Source organism: Anomaloglossus baeobatrachus, chromosome 4, assembly GCF_048569485.1.
Source record: "Anomaloglossus baeobatrachus isolate aAnoBae1 chromosome 4, aAnoBae1.hap1, whole genome shotgun sequence".
Taxonomy (NCBI): Eukaryota; Metazoa; Chordata; class Amphibia; order Anura; family Aromobatidae; genus Anomaloglossus; species Anomaloglossus baeobatrachus.
Window position 1 is genome coordinate 122,281,895 of NC_134356.1, and position 12,874 is coordinate 122,294,768.

The window sequence follows — 12,874 nt, forward strand, 5'->3', positions numbered from 1 at the left end:
AAGGAACCGGAAGCCCAGAAGAACGGTAGGCTTCAAGAATTGGTTCCTTGATCCACCGAGCCAAGGTTGACTTGGAAGCCTGCGACCCTTTACGCTGGCCAGCGACAAGGACAAAGAGCGCATCCGAGCGGCGCAGGGGCGCCGTACGAGAAATGTAGAGTCTAAGTGCTCTCACAAGATCTAACAAGTGCAAATCCTTTTCACATTGGTGAACTGGATGAGGGCAAAAAGAAGGTAAGGAGATATCCTGATTGAGATGAAAAGGGGATACCACCTTAGGGAGAAATTCCGGAACCGGACGCAGAACCACCTTGTCCTGGTGAAACACCAGGAAGGGGGCTTTGCATGACAGTGCAGCTAGCTCAGACACTCTCCGAAGAGATGTGACTGCCACTAGGAAGACCACCTTCTGCGAAAGGCGTGAAAGAGAAATATCTCTCATTGGCTCGAAAGGTGGTTTCTGAAGAGCCGTTAGCACCCTGTTCAGATCCCAGGGTTCTAGCGGATGCTTGTAAGGAGGGACTATGTGGCAAACCCCCTGCAGGAACGTGCGTACCTGCGGAAGCCTGGCTAGACGCTTTTGAAAAAACACAGAGAGCGCCGAGACTTGTCCCTTAAGAGAGCCGAGAGACAAACCCTTCTCCATTCCGGATTGAAGGAAGGACAGAAAAGTGGGCAAGGCAAATGGCCAGGGAGTAAAACCCTGATCAGAGCACCAGGATAAGAAGATCTTCCACGTCCTGTGGTAGATCTTGGCGGACGTTGGTTTCCTGGCCTGTCTCATAGTGGCAATGACCTCTTGAAATAACCCTGAAGACGCTAGGATCCAGGACTCAATGGCCACACAGTCAGGTTGAGGGCCGCAGAATTCAGATGGAAAAATGGCCCTTGAGACAGTAAGTCTGGACGGTCTGGTAGTGCCCACGGTTGACCCACCGTGAGATGCCACAGATCCGGGTACCACGACCTCCTCGGCCAGTCTGGGGCGATGAGGATGGCGCGGCGGCAGTCGGACCTGATCTTGCGTAATACTCTGGGCAGCAGTGCCAGAGGAGGAAATACATAAGGCAGTCGAAACTGCGACCAATCCTGAACTAATGCGTCTGCCGCCAGAGCTCTGTGATCTTGAGACCGTGCCATGAATGCCGGGACCTTGTTGTTGTGCCGGGACGCCATTAGGTCGACGTCCGGCTTCCCCCAGCGGCAACAGATCTCTTGAAACACGTCCGGGTGAAGAGACCATTCCCCTGCGTCCATGCCCTGGCGACTGAGAAAGTCTGCTTCCCAGTTTTCTACGCCCGGGATGTGAACTGCGGAGATGGTGGAGGCTGTGGCTTCCACCCACAGCAGAATCCGCCGAACTTCCTGGAAGGCTTGCCGACTGCGTGTGCCGCCTTGGTGGTTGATGTATGCCACCGCCGTGGCGTTGTCCGACTGAATTCGGATCTGCCTGCCTTCCAGCCACGGCTGGAACGCCTTTAGGGCTAGATACACTGCCCTTATCTCCAGAACATTGATCTGAAGGGAGGACTCTGGCTGAGTCCAGGTACCCTGAGCCCTGTGGTGGAGGAAGACCGCTCCCCACCCTGACAGACTCGCGTCCGTCGTGACCACAGCCCAGGATGGGGGCAGGAATGATTTCCCCTTCGACAAAGAAGTGGGAAGAAGCCACCACTGAAGGGAGGCCTTGGCTGCCCGAGAAAGGGAGACGTTCCTGTCGAGGGACGTCGACTTCCTGTCCCATTTGCGGAGAATGTCCCATTGAAGTGGACGCAGATGAAACTGCGCAAATGGAACTGCCTCCATTGCTGCCACCATCTTCCCTAGGAAGTGCATGAGGCGCCTCAAGGGGTGCGACTGGGCTCGAAGGAGAGATTGCACCCCTGTCCGTAGTGAACGCTGTTTGTCCAGCGGAAGTTTCACTATCGCTGAGAGAGTATGAAACTCCATCCCGAGATATGTCAGCGATTGGGTCGGTGTCAATTTTGACTTTGGGAAATTGATGATCCACCCGAATCTCTGGAGAGTCTCCAGAGCAATGTTCAGGCTGTGTTGGCATGCCACCCGAGAGGGGGCCTTGACAAGGAGATCGTCTAAGTAAGGGATCACCGAGTGTCCCTGAGAGTGTAGGACTGCTACCACTGTTGCCATGACCTTGGTGAAGACCCGTGGGGCTGTCGCCAGGCCGAAAGGCAGTGCCACGAACTGAAGGTGTTCGTCCCCGATGGCGAAACGCAGGAAGCGCTGATGCTCTGGTGCAATCGGCACGTGGAGATAAGCATCCCTGATGTCGATTGATGCTAGGAAGTCTCCTTGGGACATCGAGGCGATGACGGAGCGGAGAGATTCCATCCGGAAACGCCTGGTTTTCACGTGTCTGTTGAGCAGTTTGAGGTCCAGAACGGGACGGAAAGATCCGTCCTTTTTTGGCACCACAAACAAGTTGGAGTAAAAACCGTGACCCCATTGCTGAAGGGGAACAGGGATCACCACTCCTTCTGCCTTCAGAGTGCTCACCGCCTGAAGAAGAGCATCGGCTCGCTCGGGGGCGGAGATGTTCTGAAGAAACGAGTCGGAGGACGAGAGCGGAACTCTATCCTGTAACCGTGAGACAGAATGTCTCTCACCCATCGGTCTTGGACATGTGGCAACCAGGCGTCGCAAAAGCGGGAGAGCCTGCCACCGACCGAGGATGCGGTTTGGGGAGGCCGAAAGTCATGAGGAGGCCGCTTTGGGAGCGGTTCCTCCGGCGGTCTTTTTAGGACGTGACTTAGACCGCCATGAATCAGCGTTCCTCTGACCCTTCTGTGGCCTGTTGGACGAGGAGAATTGAGACCTGGCTGAGGGCCGAAAGGACCGAAACCTCGATTGTACCTTCCGTTGTTGAGGTCTGTTTGGTTTGGACTGGGGTAAGGACGAGTCCTTTCCCTTGGATTGTTTAATGATTTCATCCAATTGCTCGCCAAACAGGCGGTCGCCAGAAAATGGCAAACCGGTTAAGAACTTTTTGGAAGCAGAGTCTGCCTTCCATTCACGTAGCCACATGGCCCTGCGGACTGCCACCGAATTGGCGGATGCTACCGCCGTACGGCTCGCAGAGTCCAGGACAGCATTCATGGCGTAGGACGCAAACGCCGACGCCTGAGAGGTTAAGGACACAACCTGCGGAGTAGAGGCACGTGTGACTGCATTAATCTCAGACTGACAAGCTGAGATAGCTTGGAGTGCCCATACGGCTGCGAATGCCGGAGCAAAGGACGCGCCGATAGCTTCATAGATGGATTTCATCAGGAGCTCTATCTGCCTGTCAGTGGCATCCTTGAGTGATGCACCATCTGCCACTGCAACTATGGATCTAGCCGCCAGTCTAGAGACTGGAGGATCCACCTTGGGACACTGAGCCCAACCCTTGACTACGTCAGGGGGGAAGGGATAACGTGTGTCATTAAGGCGCTTAGTAAAGCGCTTATCTGGAAAAGCTCGGTGTTTCTGGACTGTATCTCTGAAGTCGGAGTGATCAAGAAACGCACTCCGTGTACGTTTGGGAAACCTAAAATGGAATTTCTCCTGCTGAGAAGCTGACTCCTCAATCAGAGGAGCTGGAGGAGAAAGATCCAACACCTGATTGATGGACGCTATAAGGTCGTTTACTATGGCGTCCCCTTCAGGTGTATCAAGGTTGAGAGCGGCGTCAGAATCAGAGCCCTGATCTGCCACCTCCGCTTCATCCTCCAGAGAGTCCTCATGCTGAGACCCTGAACAGTGTGATGAAGTTGAGGGAAGCTCCCAGCGAGCCCGCTTAGCCGGTCTGGGACTGCGGTCCGTGTCGGAGTCCTCACCGTGGGACCTATGAGTCGCCCCAGGAGCACTTTGCTGCGCCGACCGAGGGGGGTCTGAGGGCAATGATTCAACAGTGCCTGGGGCCTGTGTTACAGGTCTGGACTGCAAAGCTTCTAGTATCTTAGCAGACCATTTATCCATAGACTCAGAAAGTTTGTCAGCGAATACTGCAAACTCTGTCCCTGCCACCTGTACAGTGGCAGCAGGTGGTTCCACCTGGGCCGAGGGTCCCACCAGTGGCAGAGGCTCCGGCTGAGTGAGTGTCACAGGGGCCGAGCATTGCACACAATGAGGGTAGGTGGAACCTGCAGGTAGCATAGCCGCACATGAGGTACAGGTTGCAAAGTAAGCCTGTGCCTTGGCACCCTTGCTTTTTGCGGACGACATGCTGTTGTCTCCTCTTAGAGCAATCAGAGAGGGTATATAGCCAAAGCAATAGTGCGGCCGTACAGAGTAAATGTATACAATATAAGCATATAAATATACACTTCGGCACCCAGGGGGGCCAGCACCTAGTAACAGGTGCGGCTTACCGACCGCCCTCAGCGGTTGTGTGACCACCAGATTCCCTGCCTGGGTCTCCCAGAGCTGCTGGAGCTCGTCTCTGAAGTTCTCCAGCGTCAGAAGTGCTGATAGGAATGGCTGCCAGCGTTCTGAGAGGAGGAGGGAGCCGTGGGCGTGCCTCAGAAAGTGCGGGAATCTGGTGCCCCACGGTGCTCAGTGAGGGGGGAGGAGGATACTAAGTATGCTCCAGCCCTCAGCGCTGACGTCCAGTGCAGCGTCCCGCCCTTACCCCTGACTGGCAGGCCCGGGGGCGGGAGTATGCGGTACTAGGCCGCAAAAGCCGGGGACTAAAGTTATAAGCGCGGCCGGCAAACAAGCGCGGTCAGCGCGGTAGTCCCGGCGCACAAACACACCCAGCAGCTGCTGCAGCGTCCATTACACAGGCGCTCTATGCGCCGTCCCCAAGGGGACACAGAGTACCTCAGAGGAGCAGGGCCTGTCCCTGACGATACCCGGTCTCCTGTCCAGCAGATTCCCCCAGGGGCTGCGGAGGGAGCCCGGTCCCAGTGCCTGGTGACCGGTTAGGATCCCACTTCACCCAGAGCCCCTAAGGGATGGGGAAGGAAAACAGCATGTGGCTCCAGCCTTTGTACCCGCAATGGGTACCTCAACCTTAACAGCACCGCCGACCAGAGTGGGGTGAGAAGGGAGCATGCCGGGGGCCCTGTTATGGGCCCTCTTTTCTTCCATCCGATATAGTCAGCAGCTGCTGCTGACTAAATTGTGGAGCTTGCGTGCATGTGTGCCTCCTTCAACACAAAGCATAAAAACTGAGGAGCCCGTGATGCACGGGGGGTGTATAGGAAGAGGGGAGGGGTTACACTTTTAAGTGTAATACTTTGTGTGGCCTCCGGAGGCAGAAGCTATACACCCAATTGTCTGGGTCTCCCAATGGAGCGACAAAGAAACAGTGACGTCACTAGCTACCAGGCTAAGATCACCACTGTGTATTGAGTTGTACACTTTGCTCTTTTTACTCTCCGTTATAATTTTTCTTTTGTAACTTTTACCATTACCTTCTGGTTTTGGATTTTCACTACACATTTTTTTAGATGAATAGCAATAAAACTGAGTTTTAATTTAACTATAAGCTTTGTTATCTATAACAATTAGTTATTAATTCCTACTGGGAAGTTCTACTAGGAGCTTTCCATTAGTTTTCATTCAGTATGATTGTGTTGCTTTTCATTTCTACCCTAACGTGTGTAAGGGTCACATGAGACAACACAAGTTGTTAGATCTGTCTGAAGTCCTTACCCCCCACAAATTGATTTACCCTATAGGTATAACTGTGATGCCCTACGTAATCACATGGATCCCCCAGGCTCTGGCACATTGACACAGATACTTCCTGATGAAGAATGCCCATATGCTTTTGAAATACGTTGCATTTGTGCTTCTGCGCCCCCCGTACAGGTGATCTTAGTATGGTAGCTAGTGACGTCACTGTTTTCCCTTCGCGCACGTCAGCTGACAAGATCAGTTAGCTGCTGGAACTCCTGTCACTTGCTCTATTGCAACTCACCATTGCCTCACAGCTACGCCGCTCAGGGCATCAGATGTGGCGAGTGTTCCTCCATAAGGATCACTTGTTTCTAGGCACCAACACCTTAAGGCAAGTAACAACCCCTGTTAGTAAGTACCTTTCCCACTACTATAACCTTCTGCTGGTGCAGACTTTTAATCCTGCGTATGACTTAGCTAATAATACAGATCTCTCCTAGTCATTCATTTTATCAGATTAGCACCACCTTCCATTAGCTGTACTCTAGAAGTCAGTTCCTCAAAAGCGATTCTGAACTATAGAGCCAAGTAAGACCCTATTGAAAGAATGCCTGAAGGAAAGTTTTTTACTTAGATTTTGTTGCAGTATTTTTATATTTCTTTACCATAATGGCTTTTACCAATTGATATATATTAATTTATAAACAAATAAATTAATATATACATTTTCACGTTTTTATATTCATTTGCATTTTATTCTACAGTAATCACATTTATGGCATTGATTTTGTGACCCTTTGGTTTACCCTAATCTCAGGACCATTCCAAGGTGTATACATTTAACCATTAATAAGCAGAACAGAATACCCAGGGTGCAACTATGAGACATATCAGGCAAGTCTATCACCACTTTTTAATTTAAGTGATTCATTCATTTTATTTTACTTAAAGATAACCTATCAGGTCCCCTATGCCCTGCAACCCGGCAGCATTCATAGCTTTATTCCCTAAGTCCCTGCCTAACCAGCCCTGTATAATGCTATTCACTAATATGAATGTTTAAAAAAGATGACTTATAAACCTCACTGTCCCTATGCTAACTAGGACTCTGACTAGTCGAAGGGGTGTTGTTTTGCTAGACTAGTCGGCCCTCTTTCCATGCTATCATGCCCCTGTAGGCGTAATAATAAGATCCTCACAAGCCGGCGTCATCGCCAGCTCCTGGAAAACTTGCGTTAGTGTGCCTCTGAAGCAGGGTATATGCTTCATTAGGCATACTGCACATGACCGGAAGTTCAGAAGGCGTGACCGTGAGATGTATTCTGAACTTCCGGTCATACACAGGGCGCTTAATGAAGTCGGGAAATGTACACCTTGTTTCTGAGGTGCACTGATGCAGCCGAAATGAGCCGTGTGCATGCACGAAAATTCTATTTAGTGGTGGCGACGCCAGCTTGTGGAAATCATGTTTTCACAAGTGATAATATGGAAAGAGAGCAGACTAGTCTGGGGAAATAACACCCCTTTAACTAGTTAAAGCCTAATTAGCATAGGGACAGCTAGGTTTATATGTCGTCTTTTTTAAACATTCATATCAGTGAATAGCATTATACAGGGCCGGTTAGGCAGGGAATTTCGGCATACAGGTATGAATGCTGCTGGGTTGGAGGCCATAGGGGACCGGACAGGTTCCCTTTAATGGTAATCTGTCAGAAGGTTTTTGCTACCTCACCTGACAGCAGCATTATGAAAGAGCCTGAATCCAACGATACATCACTTAGTTTACTGGGTAAAGCAGTTGTGACACAATCAGAGCTTTTAGATTCAGCAATGAAGCAGTGGACAGAAAGTTAAGCTGTCCACACCAGTCTCGCTTACCGGAGGGGAGACACCACCACAGTATAAGACGGACCCCCTTTTTTTTTTTTTCTTTTTCCCTTTTATATCTCTAAATTTTGGGTGTTTCTTATAATCCAGTGCGTCTTATAAAAAGAAAAATATGGTACCACTAAATATATTGAACACTTCCCATGTCTACTTTACATCAGCATCATTTTTTTCTTTCAAATGCGGTGGGGGCTGTGCTGGCTGTAGTCGGCACTGAGCCATTTTCCTTAAGTCCACTGCTGGGAGATTAATGGGCTGGAAGCGGCGCGTGCGCAGAGGAGATCTTGAGCCGAAAGCTCCATCTGTGCACATGCCGACTCCGTGTGCCATTATTTGAAGCCCGCAAAACAAGAACGCCGTGGAGACACCATCACATGTTTCTCAACGCTGGCAGGAAACTAGCCAGGTCTTTCACCGGGAAGGAACAACCACGGGAAGGGCAGTCTCCAGTCAAGGAGACCACCTATGCCAAACATGGTATCCATCCACAGACAGCTGTTTTGGGGTATTTGCCCCTCATCAGTGTGGAGTAGGAAACTGGCTAGTGGGAGCAATGCCTAGTACAAGACTACATAAGTAAGGCTGGTTGACCTCGGGGAGATCAATATCCAACACCGTGGAGACACCATCACGTGTTTCTCAACGCAGTGACACTAGAACAAGGCCCCCTGGGAAAACATGCAAAACAAGAACGCTGCGGAAAGAGACACCATCACATGTTTCTCAACGCTGGCAGCAAACTAGCCAGGTCTTTCACCGAGAAGGAACAACTACAGGAAGGGCAGTCTCTAGTCAAGGAAACTGCCTATGCCAAACATGGTATCCATCCACAGACACTTATTTCGGGGTATTTGCCTCTCATCAGTGTAGTGTAGGAAACTGGCTAGTGGGAGCATCTCAACTGCTGAACCGCCATGCACCTCACAGCCCCCACTGCAGCTAGCACAGCCCCCTCCGTAGCCAGCACAGCACCCATTTTCCACCTCCTGGTAAGCTACATTCGCATTATATGATGCACCCCTCACTTTCCTCCCAAAAGTGCATCTTATAATCTGGAAAATATGGTATGCCTATATGTTTTAAAAGCATACAAACTCCAAGTTTGAAAATTGAGAATTTTTCTAAATTTATATATTTTTTCATAAACGCAAATCATATTGATCTAAATTTACTACTAATATGATGTACAATGTATCATGAACAAATCTCACAATCACCGGGATATATAGAAGAATTTAAAAGTTATTACCACATAAGGTGACACTGGACCGAATTTACAAATCTGGCCTGGTCAAGAAAGTGAAAATAGGTGGTAAGTCTTTAGGCATTAAACTTTTTTCACTGCTTGTATTTACCTGATATCTTTCCATGAGGGAAATGTCTTGTAAACAGGCCTTGGCACTCTCCTCTTCAGACATAAATGTCGCTATGAGAGTTTCTTGTTCTTCCACATCATTTTTGAGTCGTTGTATCTCCCTATTTATTGACGCCAACTTGTTTCTTAGCTCTGGGATGTCCTTTTCCTTAATTTCATTAAGCATTTGCCTAAGAAAAGAATACAAATTTTAAAAACAAGCAGTTAATAATGCACCACATAATAGTATACCTGTATAAACTTTTGAGGTCATTTTCCTCAAGTTTTTCAGCAGAACAAGAGATCCATCATTTTTACTTGTACTAAAACATTTTGGGGCAAAAAAATATTTTTTTGCAATAGTTTCATGAAAAAATTAGAACGGTTTAGCTGCTAAAGTCTTAAAGCGTAACCGTCATTTTAATTTTCTTTCCATAAATCAATAGTACACATTAAATGAAGCAGCTTTGTAATACATCTTAATACACCGTATTTTTCGTTTTATAAGACGCACCGGATTATAAGACACACCCCAAATTTAGAGATAAAAAAAAGTAAAAAAAAAAAAAGGGGTCCGTCTTATACTCTGGTGTTGTCTTACCAGAGCGGGGTGGCAGCGGTGGTGGAGCGGGGTCAAAGGAGGCAGAGACTATGCTGGCAGAGGCGGCGGGTCACTGGTGGCGGGTCAGTGGTGGAGCAAGCTGGTGCGACGAGTGTCCCCTGTCTGTCCGCAGTCCACGCTTCATAGAAATGGCGCCCGGAGCGGCGCATATGCAGATGGAGCACTAGGACACCTGCCGCATAGCCACTGCAGTCCGCATAGCCACCCGGCCGCCCGCACAGAGAGGCAGCCGGCCGCCAGCACCGACAGGCACCCTGCCGGCTGTCCGCATGCACCAACAGGTACCCGGCCGCCTGCCCGCACACAGAGCCGCACAGACAGCCAATTCACCTTCCGGTAAGCTATATTCGGATTTTAACACGCACCCCTCATTTTCCTCCCAAATTTTTGGGAGCAAATGTGCATCTTGTAATCCGACAAATACGGTATTTTAAATACACATGACACACAAACCAATGTTATTCACCTTTAATGGCTGTTCATATAACATTTTTTTTCCCCCACGCAATGCCCATATAAAAAAAACAAAAAACAAATTTGCAGTATTTATTCCCGACTGAGACTCTCATACACTCTCATCTCATCCGTATTGTATGCTTTTTTTACAGACACAATGCAATTATTAACAATGTAGTATTACTTACTACTATTTGTAGTATTCCTAGTATTATTATATATTATTATCTTCAAAGATTGTACTGGGGACGCAGGACGCATGCATTTACGCAACGTGCGCACATAGCCTAAGGCTTCTTCTGGCGAGTTAGTAACTGCTGCAAACTTGGGACAACCATCAAGGTCTGATGTACTGGTGATGATCCAACCAAGGTGGCTAGGCATCACAATCTTTTCCCACAGTCAGGTTGTCTGGCTCTTGCTCTGAGAATTCTTAAATGATCAAATCTCTTATTACCTAATAACAACCGTTGAGAAATCTCAATGTTAATCACTTCCTCTGTCATGGGTTTCAGGTTACGTCTGATAGGGGTTTATGATATATAATATAATGGTAACTAGACAGCTACAAAGACAGGCCAAGTACATTTTGATTGCTTTCGGTTTATATTTTGGAAATGCTGAGTATGTACCTTGCATTGGATGGCAAACATTAAAGTCTGGAGAAGGCTGCCATCTTGTTGCAGTAGGTTATATTGTGGCAGTTATTTAGCAGAATGCTGCCCCTTGTGGCAAAAAATAAGATTTATTTTGTGCTGAGAGGCAATAAAATAAATGCATCAAATAAACTTTATTAGTGTTTGGGTAGGACTCAATGCTTCATCTTTATATGCACATAGCTATAGATATTTTAGGAAATGTTGCTCTTTATGTTTGTCCTATGTAGGACATGTGTGGGCTTCCGAAAGGAACAGAATATTAATAAGGGCATAAAATGGCAGAGAATTTGATTAAAGTTCAATGAATCCTCACTTTTCAGGGCTTTTTCAAGCCTGATGGTTGTATAAATAAACATTAACAGAAATAAAAAACATAATTTTTGTGTCAACATCTTTTCAAAGGTATAAGGCTATGTGCGCACACTGCGGATTTGTTTCTCCAGCGAAAAACAAACCTTCTGGCAGAAAATTGCACCTACCTGCGGAAAAAATGTGTGGATTTATCGCATTTTTGCCTGTGATTTTGTTCCTAAGGTTTTTTAACATTGTCAATGGCAAAACACAGGGAAAAATGAAGAAAAACGCAGAAAAGAAGTGACAAGCTACTTCTTTTTGCTGCAGAAATTCTGCAGCAAAACCTCTAAGGAAAAAAAAATGCAACGTGCCACAGCATTTTGGATTTCTCATAGACTTTGCTGGGGAAGGACTGTAGGAAGGTTATAAATAAAAACTGCACCAATTTTGCATGCAAAACCAAAGCGAATCCGAGGCAAAAAACGCAGTGTGTGCACCTAATGCATTAGAAACACACGGCACAAGACACAGACATACACAGAAGCATTAGAGTGTACTAGTATTTTCCCCTTTGGATTCAAATAGCTGTTTCAGTGTTTTTGGAGATGACACATTTTATGAAAGATTCATTATTAAATAGGCCATTTACATAAATCAATTTAAGTTGATATAGTTTAACTGGAGAGAAATTGGGCAGAAATCTCTAAGAGCAAATACACCATAGAGGAAGGTAAGAAACAGGGAAAACAGAGCGGCACTTGCCTCATTGGCTTTAGCTCCATCATCTCATCCTTTCTTTTCTCTTTTTTCTTCAGTTCGGTTTCCGTATTCTTCAGCTTATCTGGGACCAGCCTGAGCTTGGACTGCATGTCATTAATGACATCCTGCAGCTCCGCTTCTGAAGGAAAGATTCTCTGGCAGACTGGACAGCAAGGCTGGTTCTCCTCTGTCAGCTGAGTGATGAATTGTGTGTATACTGCACTAGCCCCCGCCAACATCGCTGTGAAGGAGGATAAATATTACAGCTTTTACTGACAGCATGTCCGAGGTAGTGTGACAGTAGAAAATTAGGAAAGGATTAAGAGACACTGAAGCTCTAGATCTAGATGGACCTATGCTAGTTAGCTTGAAGCCTACAATGTTGTATCAGCCCCCAACGGGGCACTAGTGCGATCCTCGCATGACACCTGGCTCACGCTGGCAGCACAGCGGGAGCAGAGTATCATGCGAGTGTCACTGCGACTGTGGTCCGATCATGTGATCGGACTTAAGCTGCGGGGAGCGGGCCGGCACTCAAGAGGGGCGGGCCAGTGCTGAGGAGGAGTGGGAGGGATTTATCTCCCTCTCTCCTCCGTAGCCAGCTATTGCCATTCTCGCCCTGCACTAGTGGTACACCGGTGTACTGCGAGTGCAGTGCGATTTTTCTCTCGCCCCATACACTTGAATGGGTGCGATTGTTTTCTCGGTCCGATTAGGGCTGAGAAAATAATCGCTCATGTGCGAGGACACACAGGCTATATTGGTCCGAATGGAATGCGATGTTTTATCGCATCCCGCTTGCTCCTATTTTCATGCCATGTGTCTTAGGCCTTATTGCTATTATGTAACTGACAATTTATTTTCAATAACGTAACACCTTCTGTGTGTAATGTCACTATATAAAACACATACTTTTTTTATTAACATCTGTTCAGCAATCTGCGGGCACATCTATCAGTCCTAATGAACGCAGCAAGAAGCATTCACCTATAGTCCGGGCAGTGCAGCAGTGTGGAGCAGTGTGCACTGTGCTATGGGTACATAATCTATTCATTATCGGTTTACTGAACAATCACACGTTTCACACATCCAGGAGTTAATAATAATAATAATAATAATAACAATAATCTTTATTTCTATAGCGCCAACATATTCCGCAGCTCTTTACAATTCAGGAGGATCATAAACAAACAAGTAACAGTGATAGAAAGAAGG

The 12,874-nt window shown here is 47.6% G+C and overlaps 1 protein-coding gene across 1 annotated transcript in view; it reads right to left on the minus strand.

Annotated features, from left to right (window-relative positions):
• Nucleotides 1–12,874, minus strand: part of RAD50 (RAD50 double strand break repair protein) — a 330,429-nt gene that overhangs the window by 181,626 nt on the left and 135,929 nt on the right. Inside the window, exons 14-15 of the mRNA XM_075344529.1 lie at nucleotides 11,663–11,900; nucleotides 8,871–9,060 (exon numbers count right to left, since the gene is read on the minus strand). Of these exons, the coding sequence (XP_075200644.1) occupies nucleotides 8,871–9,060; nucleotides 11,663–11,900 (428 nt within the window). The remainder of the gene's footprint in view (nucleotides 1–8,870; nucleotides 9,061–11,662; nucleotides 11,901–12,874) is intronic.